The sequence below is a fragment of the Pristiophorus japonicus genome, chromosome 7 (assembly GCF_044704955.1).
Source record: "Pristiophorus japonicus isolate sPriJap1 chromosome 7, sPriJap1.hap1, whole genome shotgun sequence".
Lineage (NCBI taxonomy): Eukaryota > Metazoa > Chordata > Chondrichthyes > Pristiophoridae > Pristiophorus > Pristiophorus japonicus.
This window is the reverse complement of record NC_091983.1, coordinates 205,001,858-205,021,847: the sequence shown is the minus strand read 5'-3', so window position 1 is coordinate 205,021,847 and position 19,990 is coordinate 205,001,858. Positions and strand designations below refer to the sequence as shown.

General features: G+C 49.4%; 1 protein-coding gene across 1 annotated transcript in view; it reads right to left on the bottom strand.

Annotated features, from left to right (window-relative positions):
* The window catches only part of plb1 (phospholipase B1), a 326,472-nt gene that overhangs the window by 207,715 nt on the left and 98,767 nt on the right, over positions 1-19,990 (bottom strand). The window contains exons 10-16 of the mRNA XM_070884250.1: positions 19,216-19,259; positions 17,443-17,545; positions 15,410-15,461; positions 13,461-13,541; positions 10,378-10,443; positions 8,595-8,686; positions 8,421-8,496 (exon numbers count right to left, since the gene is read on the bottom strand). Coding sequence (XP_070740351.1) covers positions 8,421-8,496; positions 8,595-8,686; positions 10,378-10,443; positions 13,461-13,541; positions 15,410-15,461; positions 17,443-17,545; positions 19,216-19,259 — 514 coding nt within the window. The remainder of the gene's footprint in view (positions 1-8,420; positions 8,497-8,594; positions 8,687-10,377; positions 10,444-13,460; positions 13,542-15,409; positions 15,462-17,442; positions 17,546-19,215; positions 19,260-19,990) is intronic.

Genomic DNA, 19,990 nt, shown 5'->3' with positions numbered 1-19,990 from the left:
TATTTATATAATTTGATTTGTAACAGTCATGGGTGACTATCAGCAGATGTGAGGTCTTTCATTTTTACCGGGAATGTTGTAGTCAAAGCCTGCGGTAACGGTGTACGTCTTTAGGTAAAGAATGCTAATTATCATATTAATCATGATTACATCTGTCGGTTATGTGTTGTATCAGTCTCTGTGACAGTACCTGGCAATGATATCACGCAATGATCTCATACCATGTCGTCCTGTCACCTTTTACAGAAGAAGGTATCGACGATGAGGTCCATGCAGAGGTGAACGGGTGGGGGGGGCCACCAGTCCCCAGCGCCATCACTGACAAGGAGGAGCGAGTGCTAGCACTCGTGGGGAAGCACACCCGGACAGCCACGAAAGCATCTGCAGACCCTGAAGTGATGCCACGTGAGTAAAGCTTACACCATTGCATGATGTGAAGCCAATAGATGCCATACCTACTCATATCCAAACAATCATATATGATAGATGATTTCTAAAAGTGTCCTAGAAATAATTCTGGCCAAATGAAAACCATTGCAATGCAAATGTGTTGATGGTCATGAAATGTGATGTCTGCGATGATTTTGAGAGCGGTGGTGCTTTTGTCGTGCAAATGCTGTGTGTAGCGCTGGACTCACCTTGTGATCCTAGCACCCCCTTCTCCTCTAATAACCTAATTTGTGAAGGTGGGGGCGCGGGGCAGGAGTCGGCAGACGATCCTACATCTGGTGCTGAGGAGCTCCGATTCTCACCCGTCAATTCGCTGGGTCTGTTCTCCACGGATGAGAGCGTGGACTTCGAGGAACCTGCATCGCCACGCTCCAGAAGCCATTCCACCCCAAGGCCATCTAGTGCTCCCCCAGTCATTCCCGCCTCCATTCTGGAGGTTCCAGGCCCAAGCACCTCACCACGTGGTACCCCATTTGTCCCCAGGACGGCGCCGACCCTGCAGAGGTTTCGTGGACGCAGCAGGTCTGTTCCACGAGTGCCACATGAGAGCGGAGAGATGGTACAGTTGTCCAGGAGGACTGTAGACCATGGTGACCAGCTCCTCAAAGCATTGCGGGGCATATCCCGACAGCTGGCCACCATGACCGAGTACATTCCGCAGATGGCTGAGACCCTGGAGGCGATAGCCAGGAACACTGCTGGCACAGGCCTCCCAGTGGTCCCAGGGCGCGACAGATGAGAGGCAGGACCAAGATCTTGCTTCTGCTTCAGAGAATGTTTCACCCTTGGTGCCCCCCGCTCCCGTGCCCATGCAACCACCACCTCTGCCTTCATCCCCCCCAATGAGGTACCACCTGAGGAGCTCTTAGGCCAGGCACCATGGAGCGAGGAGGGTAAGGGGTAGAGGTGGGGAGAAGAAGGGGAGGGGGAAAGGAAAGTGAGGTGTACGTCCGCAGGTGATGGCTATGTTATATCTCCAGCTGGGTGTATGCAATTTGTTATAATGTATGGGGGGAGGGGACCACCCTCCTGCCTTGCATTTGTATTCTGTGTTGCTGGACATGTTGAACATTTGATTGATGTCAATGGTGGAAAAAGTGGGGTGTGGGCAGGGGTTGGGTGTTGTTGCCTGTGATATTTATGATTTCAGACCAATGTTGGCATAAAACATTTTTTATTGAACATAATCTTGTTGCGCATTGTCTCAGATAGCTGGACCGTTACACACTGGTGATTCCTTAACATGAAAGGGTTAAATAAAACTTAACTTCAATCAACGTAAACTTTAACTGGCACCAAGCTGATGGGCACCATTGATGTCTGAGCTGCACACACACAGCAGTGTGTCAGTGTTGTCACTCACAGCAATGTTCTTTCAGGCAAATCGTTCAGCTATCAACTCCTCACGTAAGAGTCTTGCAGCTATGTAGCCACCACGGGCCCTTTCCTGTGGACTGGAGGAGGTCGTGGGCATAGTTGCATAGCCAGCCTGATTGTCTGGCCCTAGGTCAGCATCCAGCCCCTCGTCCTCCTCTTCCTCTTCTCCTGAGATGGAGCATCAGTCCCTTCTGGCAATTCTTGCCCCCTCCTGATAGCCAGGTTGTGCAGCATGGAGCACACGACCATGAATTTACCTACTTGCTCAGGGTTGTATTGTAGCTCCCCTCCTGAGTGGTCCAGACATCTGAAGCGCTGCTTAAGCACAGTTATTGTTTTCTGGGCCACATTGCGTGTGTCTCTGTGGCTCTGGTTGTATCGCTTCTCGGCCTCGGTGTGGGTGTCACGTAGGGGATCATCAGCCAGGTGGTTAGGCCATATCGGTTATTACCAAGCATCCAGCATTGTCCTCGTGACTGACAAAGATGTCAGAGATAGCACTCTCACTCAGGATGTGAGCCTCATCGAAGTTGCCTGAACATTTGGCATTCACTGCCATGATGATCTGGTTGTGGTGGACAACTAGTTGGACCTTCAGCGAGTGAAATCCTTTTCTGTTACGAAAAAGCTCCGGGTCCTGAGAAGGTGACTGCATAGCGATGTGAGTGCACTGTATAGCTCCCTGCACCCTGGGGAACTTAGCAATGTGGTAGAATGCTCCAGCCCTGTCAGTCTGAGCCTCTGTGGTTATGGGGAAGCTGATAAAGTCCATTCTTCTCGCGTACAGGGCCTCCATGATCTGTCTAATGCAGCGATGGGTGGCATGGTGAGACCTCGCCTCCAGTGTGCCAGTGCAGCCTTCGGCCATCTGAGGAAAAGAGTGTTTGAAGACCAGCCCCTCAAATCTACCACCAAGCTCATGGTCTACAGGGCTATAGTAATACCCACCCTCCTGTATGGATCTGAGACATGGTCGATGTATAGAAGGCACCTCAAGTCGCTGGAGATATATCACCAACGATGTCTCCACAAGATCCTGCAAATCCCCTGGAAGGACAGGCGCACCAACATCAGTGTCCTTGACCAGGCTAACATCCCCAGTATTGAAGCACTGACCACACTCAATCAGCTTCGCTGGGCAGGCCACATAGTTCGCATGCCAGAAACGAGACTCCCAAAGCAAATGCTTTATGTGGAGCTCCTTCGTGGTAAACGAGCCAAAGGAGGACAGCAGAAACATTATAAGGACACCCTCAAAGCCTCCCTGGTAAAGTGCGACATCACCACTGACACCTGGGAGACCCTGGCCGAAGACCACCCGAGGTGGAAAAAGTGCATCCAGGAGGGCATTGAGCTCTTCGAGTCTCAACGCAAAGAGCGTGAAGAGGCCAAGCGCAGGCAGCGGAAGGAGCGCACGGCAAACCAGCCCCACTGACCCCTTCCCTCGACGAATGTCTGTCCCACCTGTAACAGGGTCTGTGGCTCTCGTATCAGACTGTTCAGCCATCAGAGAACTCATTTTGAGAGTGGAAGCAAATCTTCCTCGATTCCGAGGGACGGCCTATGATGATGATGGTGAGACAGAGGGGAAATCTCGACTGCGGAGGCCCGTAAGGAACCGGACACGTAGAAAGACAGTGCCATGGTGACCTTGACCTCCTTGATGAGCTCACATATTTCACTGAACACCACCTTGTGGAAGCGCAGTCTCCGAAGGCAGGTGTGGTCAGACCTCTTTTCCCTGTACATGCGAGGTGTGTATGGTCTGGCCCTCCTCCTCATTCTTGCACATCTTAAATTGGGCACATAATGATGGCACATCACACATTGAGCCATCTGCACTCTGCAGCATCTGCATATTAATCGATGCAGGCTGAGAAATAGCTGGCCCCATTGCAATGAAAGTATAATAGCGATTGATCAGAAGCAATAATTTCCTCACTAAAATACACCTGGAGTAAACCCCCAATAGTCCAGAGTCTGAAAATATGTCTGTTGAGATGGTCACTTCACCTGAGAAGAACTCCAGAGTCAATGCAAACTCCCCGAAGTTGAAGTAGCCTTTTGAATGAAGCGACCTGAGAATTTAAAAATGGCAGCTCCACGTTTTCTGGGCAGTTTTTTGGGCGAGTGATATTGTGGGCGATACGTGTGCTATGTGGTGAAAGTGACGCTGGGCAATCTCCTGGGCGTCAGTTTCGGCAAATGTGATCTTTACGACAAAAAAAAATGGGCGGGCAGTATTATTGAATCTCGGTGTTGATTGCGTGCGGAAAGTAACGCTGGGCGATATGGGCACTGATTTCGCTCATTCTGATGATTCTGCCAAAAAAAAGTGGGCGGGCGGTCTTATTTTTTCCCGGCATTACGCACATGGTGAAAGTAACGCTCGCCGATAAGTTTCCGAAAAAAGCCCGTCAGTTTCCATTTTGTGGCGAAATGGGCGATATATGGGCGTTATACGTGATTTCAGCGCTAAAATAGACATTAAGTGGGCGTTAAGCAAGCAAAAAACATGGAAAATCTAGCCCCATAACCCTTAATTCCCTTAGTTGCCAAAAATGTATCAAGCTCTGCCTTGAATATACTCAAGGACTGACCCCAGCTCTCTGGGATAGAGAAGTCCAAAGATTCACAAACCTTTGACTGAAGAAATCTCTCTTCATCTCAGTCCTAAATGACCGGTCCCTTTTTCTGAGGCCCGTGTTTCAATTTCATGGTTTTATCTCACACACACACACACACACACACACACACACACACACACACACACACACACGTGCACACAAAAACAAATGCACAAGCAAGCATGTGGATACACACACACACATACATGCATGCACACACACATGCACACAAGTGTACACACACAAGCAAGCACACACTCACACAGATCTACATCTGTTCTAGCAGGCGTTAGTGGATAGAAATTAGGGGCCCAAGTTTCGGCATCTGGTGAAAACGGCGCACCTCCGAGACTTACGTGACCTGCCTGGGCTCGAAGGTGCGCCGGAATATTCAGCAGCAATTCTCCGGTCCTCCTGGACCATGGCGTGGAGTGGCGTGGCGCAGCGTAGTTTCCCTGGGGAGGAGCCTGCCTGCAGGGGGGCGGGGCTAGGGATCATGCCTTCTTCTCAGAGCCGGCAGCGTTGCGCAGGCGCGCTGGAGCATGCGCGCCTGCGCAATGGCTCGGGAGAGCGTGGATACCGGGAGGGGGAGTGTGGGTACGGGGGGGCGGGGGGAGCATGGGTACCGGGGGGGGGAGCGTGGGTACGGGGGGGGAGCGTGGGTACCGGGGGGGGGGGGAGCGTGGGTACGGGGGGAGAGCGTGGGTACTGGGAGGGAGAGCGTGGGTACGGGGGGGGGGCGTGGGTACGGGGGGGGGGAGCGTGGGTACGGGGGGAGAGCGTGGGTACTGGGAGGGAGAGCGTGGGTACGGGGGGGAGGAGCGTGGGTACGGGGGGGGAGAGCGTGGGTACGGGGGGGGGGCGTGGGTACGGGGAGGAGGGGGAGCGTGGGTACGGGGGGGAGAGCGTGGGTACTGGGGGGGAGAGCGTGGGTACGGGGGGGGGCGTGGGTACGGGGAGGAGGGGGAGCGTGGGTACGGGGGGGAGAGCGTGGGTACTGGGGGGGAGAGCGTGGGTACGGGGGGGGGGCGTGGGTACGGGGGGAGGAGCGTGGGTACGGGGGGGAGAGCGTGGGTACTGGGGGGGGGGCGTGGGTACGGGGGGGGGGCGTGGGTACGGGGGGAGGAGCGTGGGTACGGGGGGGGGGCGTGGGTACGGGGGGGAGGAGCGTGGGTACGGGGGGGGGGAGCGTGGGTACGGGGAGGAGGGGGAGCGTGGGTACGGGGGGGAGGAGCGTGGGTACGGGGGGGGAGAGCGTGGGTACGGGGGGGGGCGTGGGTACGGGGGGGAGGAGCGTGGGTACGGGGGGGGGGCGTGGGTACGGGGGGGAGGAGCGTGGGTACGGGGGGAGAGCGTGGGTACTGGGGGGGAGAGCGTGGGTACGGGGGGGGGGCGTGGGTACGGGGGGGAGGAGCGTGGGTACGGGGGGAGAGCGTGGGTACTGGGGGGGAGAGCGTGGGTACGGGGGGGGGGCGTGGGTACGGGGGGGGGAGCGTGGGTGGGGGGGGGGGAGCGTGGGTACTGGGGGGGAGAGCGTGGGTACGGGGGGGGGGCGTGGGTACGGGGTGGAGGAGCGTGGGTACGGGGAGGAGGGGGAGCGTGGGTACGGGGGGGAGAGCGTGGGTACTGGGGGGGAGAGCGTGGGTACCGGGAGGAGGGGGGAGCGTGGGTACCGGGAGGAGGGGGAGCGTGGGTACCGGGAGGAGGGGGGTGTGGGTACTGGGAGGAGGGGGGAGCTTGGGTACCGGGAGGAGGGGGGTGTGGGTACTGGGAGGAGGGGGGAGCGTGGGTACCGGGAGGAGGGGGGTGTGGGTACTGGGAGGAGGGGGAGCGTGGGTACCGGGAGGAGGGGGGTGTGGGTACTGGGAGGAGGGGGGAGCGTGGGTACCGGGAGGAGGGGGGTGTGGGTACTGGGAGGAGGGGGGAGCGTGGGTACCGGGAGGAGGGGGGTGTGGGTACTGGGAGGAGGGGGGAGCGTGGGTACCGGGAGGAGGGGGGTGTGGGTACTGGGAGGAGGGGGGAGCGTGGGTACCGGGAGGAGGAGGGGCGTGGGTACCGGGAGGAGGGGGGAGCGTGGGTACCGGGAGGAGGGGGGTGTGGGTACCGGGAGGAGGGGGGAGCGTGGGTACCGGGAGGAGGAGGGGCGTGGGTACCGGGAGGAGGGGGGTGTGGGTACCGGGAGGAGGGGGGTGTGGGTACCGGGAGGAGGGGGGAGCGTGGGTACCGGGAGGAGGAGGGGCGTGGGTACCGGGAGGAGGGGGGTGTGGGTACTGGGAGGAGGGGGGAGCGTGGGTACCGGGAGGAGGGAGAGCGTGGGTACCGGGAGGAGGGGGGTGTGGGTACCGGGAGGAGGGGGGTGTGGGTACTGGGAGGAGGGGGGAGCGTGGGTACCGGGAGGAGGAGGGGCGTGGGTACCGGGAGGAGGGGGGAGCGTGGGTACCGGGAGGAGGGGGAGCGTGGGTACCGGGAGGAGGGGGAACGTGGGTACCGGGAGGAGGGGGGTGTGGGTACCGGGAGGAGGTGGGGGGGCGCATGGCAACCGGGGTGGGGAGGGGTGGGGAGGGGGGGGGAGCGTGGCAAGGGATGGAGGAGCGTGGGTTTCGGGGCACTCAATGATCGAAGGGCCGGAGGAAGGAGCGTGGGTTGGGGGGCACTCAATGATTGAAGGGCCGGAGGAGAGAGCAGGGGTGCCTCCTTCCAGCCTCTCCCCCACATCCCTCCCCACACACACACACCCACACCCAACCCCACATCCCCTCTCACACACCCCCCACCCACACACCCCCCACGCCCCCACACACACACACACCCACACCCCCACACCCTCCCACCCCAACATACACACCTTCACACCCCCCCCACCCCCACACACACCCCCCTCCCACCCACCCCACACACACACACACTCCCCTCCCACCCCCCCCCCACACACACACACACACACACCCCTCCCACACACACACCCCCCCACTCCCACACATAGACACACATTCCACCCCCCCCCCCCCCCCGCACCCCTCATTGTCAGATACAGAGAGAGAGACACACTACAGAGAGAGACACTGACAGAGATACCTTCCCTTCACCTAAAGGTAGGACTTCTATTTTTTATTGATTGATTACTTATTACTTTGGTCTTGGTGCTTTACGTGCAGGGTTCCTCCTATTTTTTATTAATTAATTGCTTATTACTTTTTGTGCTTCGTTTAGTGCTTGGTGCTTTAAATGTACTGATTTGTTTAGCACTTAGTGCTTTAAATGTACTTTGCTTCTTTAATGTTGTTGTGAAGGTGTTTATGGAAAATCCTCTAACTTCCCTTACCCCCCTGTTGTGATGTTGATGTGTCCTTTGTGTTTAATGCTTCCCACCCCCCGTCTCTGGCTGTGCCTGCACCAAACTTAACTCTAGGTAAGGTTTTTCAGAACTTACAAAAGTGGACACTTACTCCATCCTAAGTTAGTTTGTAGTAAGTTTTCACTGCCGAAACTTGCAAACCAGGCCTGAGTGGCTGGACACACCCCCTTTTGAAAAAAAAGTACTTTACCTAAAGCCAACCTAAACTAACTCACTAGAACTGGAGCAAACTAATATCCAAGAATTGCAATTTCTAACATACTCCAAACTAAACTAGTTGCTCCAAAAAACTAGGAGCAACTCCACCCGAAACTTGGGCCCTCGGTCTGGGTATCCCGGATGATTTGTTCGCCTTGGCAAGGAAAGACCCTGGCTAAATAGTAATAACCCCCCATCCAAGTGTGAAAAATTGCATCATTGTACAGGACTCTCGATGTATGTCTGTGCATGTTCAGTTCAAACTATACAGCAGCATGTGTCGTGTTACTCAGTTTTTTATAATTACTTTATAACTGTATTGTTCTATAAATACAAATTCTTGTATAATTCAGTGATAACGAACTGAAGTTATTTGAACAAATAAAATGCACATGAGGTGAAAGGTTACTTACCCGGAAGTCCCAGCTAATGATGTGCGCAGATAACTTTGCTGAGTCATGGCGTTTGACCAGACAGTCACACCAGCCCCTGAAACAAAAGTCACAAACGTGCCTTTACAAAGTCTGGTTCTCTCATTCAAAACTGACACCACAGGCAGATCCATAAGTTTTAACAGAACATTTTACCTCAGTTCAGGAGTAGAGAGACCCCTGTCATAGAACTGGTGCAGGTTGTCGATATTCTGCATCTCCACAAGATTCACAAAGGCTCGCGGGACCTGCAAGAGTGCATTTTATTTAGTGGATTCACAGCTAGATTTATATTAAGGATATCAAGTGATGTGGAGCAATGGTGAGTAAATGGAGCTGAGGTACAGTTCAGCCCTGATTGAACTGAATGGCAGAACAGGCTGAAGGGGCTGAATGGCCCACTGCTGTACTTATGTTCCTATTGGTGGTACCTAGCACCGCCAGGGTGGCCACTTGAAGCCCAGTCTCCCTTTCACTGGCTCTCCGTGCGTTAAGTGAAGAGGCCTTGTTAAAGAAGAACTATTTAATGGAACTAATGGAACATAAAGGAAGAGGATTTTCTTGATCAAGCTTAACCAAGAAAAAAATAGAAAGAATGTAGGTTAGAAGATAAAGCCACTGAAAGGTTGAAATCGTGATGTGTGATATTGGTGATGGATATGATATCGCACAGTGCACTTTTAACCCCTTAGACTAAGATCCAGCAGTGGAATCGCTCCAAAGAATTGCAGTCAGCAGAAGGCACCAAAAACAGTCAAATCTAACCAGCCTGACTCAACACCCTTCCCGCTCCCTCTATCACAACCTATGTGAGAATGTGACTCTTACTTATCAGGGTGAAAGTCACATCAGGCTTTGAAAGACATGCACGCAGTGCATTAGCTCATTGCGTCCATCTTTTTCCAGGTGCTAAATCTGCCCCTCGGTATAGAAACATAGAAACATAGAAAATAGGTGCAGGAGTAGGCCATTCGGCCCTTCGAGCCTGCACCACCATTCAATAAGATCATGGCTGATCATTCCCTCAGTACCCCTTTCCTGCTTTCTCTCCATACCCCTTGATCCCCTTAGCCATAAGGGCCATATCTAACTCCCTCTTGAATAGGAATTGAACTGGCATCAACAACTCTCTGCGGCAGGGAATTCCACAGGTTAACAACTCTCTGAGTGAAGAAGTTTCTCCTCACCTCAGTCCTAAATGGCTTACCCCTTATCCTTAGATTGTGTCCCCTGGTTCTGGACTTCCCCAACATCAGGAACATTCTTCCTGTATCTAACCTGTCCAGTCCCATCAGAATTGTATATGTTTCTATGAGATCCCCTCTCATCCTTCTAAACTCCAATGTATAAAGGCCTAGTTGATCCAGTCTCTCCTCATATGTCAGTCCAGCCATCCCGGGAATCAGTCTGGCGAACCTTCGCTGCACTCCCTCAATAGCAAGAATGTCCTTCCTCAGATTAGGAGACTAAAACTGAACACAATATTCCAGGTGAGGTCTCACCAAGGCCCTGTACAGCTGCAGTAAGACCACCCTGCTCCTGTACTCAAATCCCCTCGCTATGAAGGCCAACATACCATTTGTCTTCTTCACCACCTGCTGTACCTATATGCCAACTTTCAATGACTGATGAACCATGACACTCAGATCTCGTTGCACCTCCCCTTTTCCTAATCTGCCACCATTCAGATAATATTCTGTTTTCAAGTTTTTGCACCCAAAGTGGATAACCTCACATTTATTCACATTGTACTGCATCTGCCATGCATTTGCCCACTCACCTAATCTGTCCAAGTCAATAAATGATTCTATCTGCAGAGCTGCATTCCAACATGGGATATGAGGCAACATAAACGAGTTATTAATTACTGATGGGAGGACAGTTCCAATATCAACATCAACAGTATTGTTTTCCAAGGTAGAAAGCAGACTATGCTTACCTCTCGATGCAATATATCCAGAGCCTCTTTTATTCTAAATGCAACCTTTTCTGGTGAGTAATATTCCTAGAAAAAGAAAGAGAACACGTTAAACACTGTTGCACAATGTCCCTTCGAGACGAGGATTTGCTTGTTCCGTGATCATGTTATGTTGTGTTTTCTCAGTTCCTTTATTTATTTTTTTATAAATGCATTGAGCCCCTTTATTTTCTCTGCAATTCTGGTCTTCCCAGGCTATACAGCCACCAATGGCTGAGATCAAGTGGATAACCTGATGTTAAGCCTTCACTAATGCCAATCTGAGTTGGTCATACACGAGAGTCCCTGTAGAAAACATACACATTGATCTCCCCTCTCTCCCTCATTCTAAAAATCACTGCCTGGATATATTAGGAACATAGGAACAGATGAATAAAGACCACGGTCCATTTAGCTCGCTTTCTACCTTTCCTGGTAGTCGCATGATACAATGATAATGGAGTTGTTAACTAATCATAGCAATCAATCAATCATGCACTTGAATGAATCAATATTCATGCTTCCACCGAGGAAACCTGTTCTATACATTGGCCACTTACTCACCATTGTTTCCGCTGATTAGCTTTGATTTACCTCCCTTCAGTATTTACTGAGGAGTACGAAAGCATGGGCCTTACGTTAAACATCCGTAAGTCAAAGGTCCTCCACCAGCCTGTCACCACCGGTCAGCACTGCCCCCCGTCATCAAAATCCATGGCGAAGCCCTGAACAACGTGGACCATTTCCCATACCTCGGGAGCCTCTTATCAACAAAAGCAGACATGGACGACGAGATTCAACATCGCCTCCAGTGCGCCAGTGCAGCCTTCGGCCGCCTGAGGAAAAGAGTGTTTGAAGATCAGGCCCTCAAATCTGCCACCAAGCTCATGGTCTACAGGGCTGTAGTAATACCCGCCCTCCTGTATGGCTCAGAGACATGGACCATGTACAGTAGACACCTCAAGTCGCTGGAGAAATACCACCAACAATGTCTCCACAAGATCCTACAAATCCCCTGGGAGGGCAACGCACCAACATTAGCGTCCTCATCCAGGCCAACATCCCCAGCATCGAAGCACTGACCACGCTTGGTCAGCTCTGCTGGGCAGGCCACACAGTTCGCATGGCAGACACGAGACCCCCAAAGCAAGTGCTCTACTCGGAACTCCTTCACGGCAAACGAGCCAAAGGTGGGCAGCGGAAAAGTTACAAGGACACCCTCAATGCCTCCCTGATAAAAAGTGCAATATCCCCACTGACACCTGGGAGTCCTTGGTCAAAGACTGCCCTAAGTGAAGGAAGCGCATCTGGGAGGGCGCTGAGCACCTCGAGTCTCGTCGCCAGGAGCATGCAGAAATCAAGCGCAGGCAGCGGAAAGAGCATGCGGCAAACCAATCCCACCTCCCTTACCCTCAACGACTATCTGTCCCACCTATGACAGGAACTGTGGTTCTTGTATCGGACTATTCAGCCACCTAAGAACTCATGTTAAGAGTGGAAGCAAGTCTTCCTCGATTCCAAGGGATTGCCTATGATGATGATGACTGTAATAACTGTAATCCATCTGGGTAACCAAGATTTGAGATTTATCAGCCCATCTAGTTGATGGAAAAGACTTTGAACTTTCCATCCACCTGTGCCCACACCCCATCACAACACTTACTGTTTTAAGGTTTCAGTGAAAAGCCGCAATAAAATGCTGATGAACTTTAACCTCAAATGTTTCCAGCCTAACCTCAACTCAGTAAAAATGATACATAGGAACAGGTGTAGGCCATTCAGCTCTTCAACTCTGTTACGCCACTCAAATTGATCATGGCTGATCTGTATCCACACTCAATTTACCCGCCTTTGTTCCATATCCCATAATACTCTTGTCTCGGAACAAAATCTATCGACCTCAGATTTTAAATTATTAATTGAGCTCGCATCTACTGCTTTTTGTCGGAGAGAGTTCCTCACTTCCACCACCCTTTGAGTGAAGAAGTGTTTCCTAACTTCTCTCCTGAATGGTTTGGCTCTGATTTTAAGGTTATGTACCCCACCAGCAGAAAAAGTTTCCCTCCATCTACCCTATGAATTCCTTTCAAAATCCTAAAAAACCTCAATCAAATCACCTTCCATATTCCAGGGAATAAAAACCTAGTTTATGTAATCTCTCCTCATAATTTAACCCTTGGAGCTCTGATAACATTCTAGTGAATCCGCATTGCACTCCTTCCAAGGTCAATATATCCTTTCTGGAATTCGGTGCTCAGAACTGTATATAGTACTCCAGCTTTGTATAGCTGTAGCAAAACTTTCTCCCCTTTATATTCTAGCCGTTTAGATATAAAGGCTAACGTTCCATTAGCCTTTTTCATTATTTTTTGTACCTGACCACCACTACATTTTAGTGATCTGTGTACATGAACCATTACATTTATTTGGACCTCCACTGTTCCTAGCTGTTCACCATTTAAAAATACTCCAATTGGAGTACATGCCCTTTATCTCCACTCTATTTTCTGTCACCTAACCAATCTCCTTCCTTTGCTATTTATCTCTCTCCCAGCCCCCTGGATCTGCACTATTCTTTGCACTTTTGCATACTCTTTCCTTTATTTTTATGTTATCTCACCTCTTTTTTTAAACCACAGCTATTTTATTTGGAAGGTAGAGCTCTTGCCCCTTTGGGGTATATCCTGGTCTTGTATTAAGCTAAAGTATTTTTGAACATCTCCCACTGTTCATCTGTAGTTTTACCCAGTAACAGTTTTGAGCAGTTTGCTGTCTTCAGCCCCATTCTCACCCCACTCAAGTTAGCCTTACCAAAATCTAGAACCTAAGTAACTGTGTTACATTTCTCCTTACCTAACATTAAATTTGATCATATTATGATCACTGTTTGATAAATGTTACCTTACTGTTAGATTTTTAACTGAGTCTGGCTCATTAATCATTATTAAATTTAGTACCGTCTGCCCTCTTGTTGGATCTAGATCGCATTGCTTCAGAAAACGATCTTGTATGCACAAACACAAACTTTGACTTAATAAGTATTAAACTTTTATTTTGCACGCTACCTCATTTGTGCAGTAGGCACACATATCAGCAATGCCGACGTAAACTGTAATCAGCTTCCAATCCTTCTGAAAGTTGATGTGCTGAAGGCAAACAGGCAACAATTAATGCAGCTCATTTTTAACCTGACACAACCAGAGATATATTATGGGCTAGAGATTCGATTTTTGGTCATAGTGGTATTTTTTCGGCAACTTTCACCAAAAATACCGCTAATCGCACCGCTATGATTTCGAGGCCTAACATTCGAGAAAAAATGCGCCCAGCAATAAAAATCAGCATTGCACGAGAATTCATGGCGCAAACCACGGATTTTCTGCAACTTTTCTCCAAGGTCGATATCGTTGCGAGTTGGGCCTGGGGAGGGGGAAAACACAAAAAAAAATGTTTCCAAAAAACAAAAAATTAAAAAAAAATCACAAAGCATTCATAAGACCCTTTTCTAGCGAATCGCTGCAAAAGAATTAAAAAATAAAAACTTTAACTTACCTTTTTAGCAGGTCTTCATACCCACTGCCGTTCCAAGGGCTGCAATGCAGTTGTTTCCCCGGTGTTTTTTTTTAATCCTATCCACGGGTCACCACTGAGCCAAATATCGGGCGAACGTGCTTTACCCAGTCTTGCACGGTGGCGGTCCGCTCCCCCAGCGGTATTTCTAAACTGCCGGCGCAAGACTTCAGGGAATTTCCCGTCGCACCGAGAAATACCGCCGAAAAACCCCAGCGCAAGTTTGGGGACTTTCCAGCCCTAGATTGTGTAAAATCTAATCTGCACACCCTCCAGCTGTGTGTGCAAATCTCCAAAACACATTCCAGCGGGCAAGATCAAAAATATCCCAAATGGATAAACTGCCCAAGTAAATAGAGAAGAACAGCTATTTATGGGTTTGTTTCGCTGAATTTCGCTCCACCATTGGCGGCTGTGCCTTCAACCATCTAGGCCCCAAAACTCTGCAATTCCCTCCCTAGACCTTTCCGCCTCTCCCTCTCCTACTTTAAGACATTCCTTAAAACCTATCTCTTTGACCAAGCTCTTACTCCCCTATCCTAACATCTCCTTTTTTGGCTCGGTGTCAGTTTTGTCTGATTTACACTCCTGTGAAGTGCCTTGGGACGTTTTACTACATGAAAGGCGATATATAAATGCAAGTTGTTGATGTAGTTGATTTGCACTGGGCCGGAGTCTATTGCTGCATGAACCAGCCATCATGGCGGCATTGCACCCACAGTAGCGCTTGCACCTGCCTTTCCCTTGTACTGACCCCACATACCATGCCGGTGCCGGGGATCCCAGCATAACCACCAGGATCGCATGCCAAGGCCAATCCTTTTATTTTTGGCTCCCAAACCACAAAATAGTTAAATTGGAAAAAGCAAATAGGCTGATCCAAAGTCCAAAAGGAATGGGCCATGAGGAAAGCGAGAGAAGCCTATGTCCAGAAAGAAAGCAGTTAAGGGGACCCCATCGAAGAAAAATATACAAAAAGACACAAAGTTAATCCAGGTAATTATCGTTATTTTTTGGTCAGTGTCTGGCATATGCAGAAACCAAACACCAACTACAGAATGCACGCTCGCTCCCTAAGCCCAAAGAATGTGGGCACAGCTTGGCAAGTGCCAAGATATAGCTCTACCAAAGAGCCAGCACAGGCATAATGGGCAGAATGGCCTCCTTCTGTGCTGTATCATTTTATGATTCTATGATATAAGGACCTGTACATGCATGTAGAGGTACTGCTGGAGGTTAATCAGCTACAACTGCACAGCTTGCAAGCTCAGATCACCAGTAAGCTTCCTGCTGTTCATCCAGCAAGGACCACACTGCCCATTATGGCATTGTCCTACAGGGTAATCTGGAGCCCTGTGTTGGTTAATATAGCAGACAAAGGAATTTTGCATGAATGTTTATTAGTTATCACACAAGGTAAAGTCTACAATATCTAAACACTTACCATGTTATTTTTCAAACTGGTCACCAGTTTTTGAGCCTGGCCTGGTAATCCCCTGAAATAAATGCATCTCTTAATTATTCCACGAAATAATGTTATATAGACGAGATCAGACCATATTCGGCACATTACATACAATCAGGTATGCTGGGCAATGAACAATACTGTAACCGGGTGACTAATTTTTATATTTCAGAGCATCGGTAGACAGTTTGTTTTTCTTTGGTGAATTTTTTATGTCGGTTAAGGTGTGGAATGTTATTGCTGGGAAATGGAGAAATTTCCCATTCTGGGCACTTAGTGCAGATCAAGCATTTCTAGGTCAGGTGTAGCTTGGGTCAGCTGTAGCGAATAGAATAATTTGCCCTTTCCCTCAAACATCTATCCAATCAAAAAGGCTAGTGGAATGCTGGCCTTTATTTCAAGGGGATTGGAACTCAACAGTGAATAAATGATGCACAGAGCCTTAGTCTGGCCCCATCTGAAGTACTGCGTTAAATTTTGGGCACTGAACCTTAGTAAAAATATGTTGGCCTTGGAAGGGCTACAGCGTAGATTCACCAGAATGATAGCAAGGTTACATTAGGAGGACAGGTTGCATAAACGTGGCTTGTATACCCTTAAGTATAGAAGGTTGAAGCAATGATAGCATAGTGGTAATGTTACTAGACTCATGAATGCTCTTTCGGGAAGGAAATCTGCTGTCATTACCTGTTCTGGCCTATATATGACTTGAGACCCACAGCAACGTGGTTGACTCTTAACTGCCCTCTGAAATGGCCCAGCAATTAGGGATAGGCAATAAATGGTGGCCTTGCCAGTGGTGTCCACATCCCAGGAATGAATTTTTTAAAAAGATCAAATCGAGTTGTTTAAAATGATTAAAGGGGAGCCGATAGGGTCGATACCATTTCCTCTGATGGGGGGGGGGGGGAATTCGGATAACAATTTTAAAATAACAGCTCGATCATTCAGCGGTGAAATCAAGAACACTTTTCACACAAAGGGTAGTGGAAATCTGAAACTGATATAGATAGATTATTATTGGGTAACGGCATCAAGGAATATGGAGCAACTGCCCTAGTTTTCCGAGCCTTTGTTAGTGGGAGTGGTAGTGCAGTGGTTATATCACTGGACTAAAAATCCAATAAATTCATATCCCTCCATGTCGGTTTGAGAATTTGAATTCAGTTCAAAATAAAATCTCCAAATAAAAGACTGGTATCAGTAAAGGTGAGTGTGAAGCTGTCAGATTGTTGTAAAAACCCATCTGGTTCACTCATGTTCTTTAGGGAAGGAAATCTGCCGTCCTTACCCAGTCTGGCCTGTATGTGACTCCAGTCTCACACCAACATGGTTGACCAATAACCGCCCTCTGAAGTGACCTGGCAAGTCACTCTGTTGTATCAAAAACCGCACCACTTTCTCAGGGCTACTAGCCAATAAATGTAAGCCTTACCAGTCAACACCATGAGAAAGAATTTTGATTTTCAGCACGTGGTTTTGATGGATGGGAAGGTGTAGTCAGTGCACTTACTATTGCCCAATACACCATCCACTGCACTTGAGGCCCTGTTAGTGGCTGGGCTCTCCGAATGTTTGTCCCCAAGGCTCCAACTATGGTAGTGTATTGTACATATTCATCACCTCTTTGTTGCTCTGCTCGATGCCCCGTATATATCTATATAACCCCCAGATTCCCACTCATCCTCTTAATGCTCCATTTAAAGATGTGTGTTCTGCACTTTTGGATCTCTCTATTCTACTCCAGCCTTTCTACAGGAAAAGGGGAAAACTGGCAGGAATGCTGTTGCCAAATTACTCTTATTGGCGTTCCTTGCAGCTGGTTATAGGCCGGCATTGCGGGACTCCTGAGTGTCCACTCCCCACTTCTCTCACAACTGGATAGCTCAGTGCGGGGAGGAAAAAATAGAATCACTTCACACATTCAAATATGACTTGCTCACATACGACACAGGCAACTAAAGCACTTAAAGATAATCTATTGCATTCTCAAGTATAAAGAGTTAACCTACTCGGCTTTCACTCTCAAAACAGACTGATCTAAGGAGGCGTTGTCATGGTTTCTGTTGCTTGAGGAGTATCCAATCAGGTCAGGATTAAATGTTTTTAAAATATCTGTGGATTAGAAAGATGGTCAGGGATATTAATTGTAATATGTTGTAATAATACTCATATATCCTCTTATCACGTTGAAATGCCTCAATGTGCTTACACAAAGGCCTAGGTTTTCTGGTTGAGCTACACTATCCTCCTGACATGACGCTAGAATAATTTGTATTTTCGCAGCAGTCACGCTGCCAGCTCCCCGATCTCCCTGTAACTTCCAGGGTTTCCTGCCATAAGTGACAGGGACATTCAATATGTCCACTCACACGTGGCCAGGCTTGTGGTAATGGTGTGCGAATGACAGCTGTACGTCATCAAAAGTATTTCCTGCTATTTGCACCATAGCAACGCTGGGCTCCCTGGCACTATGACAACGATGGGCGTTTGGGATACGTGTGTGACCCTGGCACCATGGCAACGATGGGCGCTTGGAATACCTGTGTGACCCTGGCACCATGGCAACGATGGGCGCTTGGAATACCTGTGTGACCCTGGCACCATGGCAACGATGGGCGCTTGGAATACCTGTGTGACCCTGGCACCATGGCAATGATGGGCGCTTGGAATACCTGTGTGACCCTGGCACCATGGCAACAATGGGTGCTTGGAATACTTGTGTAACCCTGGCACCATGGCAACGATGGGCATTTGGAATGCCTATGTGACCCTGGCACAATAGCAATGATGGGCACTTGGAATACCTGTGTGACCCTGGCACCATGGCAACGATGGGCGTTTGGGATACCTGTGTGACCCTGGTACCATAGCAACGATGGGCGCTTGGAATACCTGTGTGACCCTGGCACCATGGAAACGATGGACACTTGGAATACCTGTGTGACCCTGGCACCATGGCAACGATGGGCGCTTGGGATACCTGTGTGACCCTGGCACCATGGCAACGATGGGCATTTGGGATACCTGTGTGACTCTGGCACCATAGCAACAATGGTCGCTTAGGATACTTGTGTGATCCTGGCAGCGCAAGAAGAGGTAATTAAATTTTAAAGAGCCAAAAAGCAGATGTGATAGACTGTGGGGTGATTGATTGCATGAGCTATGGTGCCTTTTTTTTTTTAAGTAACTTTTTAAAATTATCTTGTATACAGGCAACACAGAGGCCATTGATCACGTTGCACTGTGGTAGGACTCCAAGGCCAGGAAAATCAGCTGGAGCCAGTAGTCCACCCATGCAGCGGGCAACCCTACTACACTTCCACTGCCATAACAACTGAGCATAAAATCTAGAGCTTAATCTAGTATTTAACTCAAAAGCCCAATAGCTGTTATTTTAGCAAACATGGCAGCCATGGTACACCAGCAATGACAGCCAACAAACAGCAAGAAGGCGAATAGCCAGTTACTCTGTTGAGGGAGGGATGCTAGCCAGGACACCAGGAGAATGCATGGGATTTTTGAACATTTACCTGAACCACGGAACAGGCAGGCAAGACCTTGATTTAAGATTTCATTTGAAGGAGAGCATCCCCAATGATGCAGCGCTCCTTCAGTACTGTACTGCAGTGTGCGCCTGGGAGAGGAGCACAAACCCTGGTCCGAGGCTAAAACTAGGCCCAGAGACAAGAGCAGTGTTAATGGAGCCAGGCTGACACACAGCATTTCATGTTGAAAAACGCGGTGGCAATTTGTTTCACTGATGGCTACTTGCTGACACGTACCTGGTAAGGAACCTTGCATCCAGGTATTTGGATCTTTGCCAGTGCTTCAGTCAAAAAAACAAACAGAAGTAGAGTTACTTTACCATCCTGGAGCCATACAGAAAACAATCAGCCCATTGAGCCCATGATGGCTCTCTGAAAGAGCTATCTATTTGGTCCTGCTTCCCAGTTTTTAACGGCCGCACTTACATAGACATAGAAACATAGAAAATAGGTGCAGGAGTAGGCCATTCGGCTCTTCGAGCCTGCACCGTCATTCCATGAGTTCATGGCTGAACATGAAGCTTCAGTACCCCATTCCTGCTTTCTCGCTATACCACTTGATCCCCCTAGTAGTAAGGACTACATCTAACTCCCTTTTGAATATATTTATTTCAGCTGCTTATCTGCTTTGGGTGGAAAGCGGTAGATGGCCGGCGGACGGGAGGCAGAGATCTGCCCAGAGGCAGCAAGCAAGGTAAGTCCGGCATTGCGGGGGGGTGGGAGGAACGGGTGTTCTGTAGGTTTCGCTGGGTTTGTTCTTCTTGGAGCAGAGAAGATTGAGAGGAGATTTGATTGAGGTGTTCAAAATCATGAGGGGTCTGGACCGAGTAGATAGAGAGAAACTGGCAGAAGGGTCGAGAACCAGAGGACACAGATTTAAGGTGATTGGCAAAAGAACCAAAGGAGACATAAGAAACAACTATTTTATGCAGCGAGTGGTTGGGATCTGGGATGCACCGCCTGAAAAGGTGACGGAGACAGACTCAATTGCGGCTTTCAAAAGGGAGTTGGA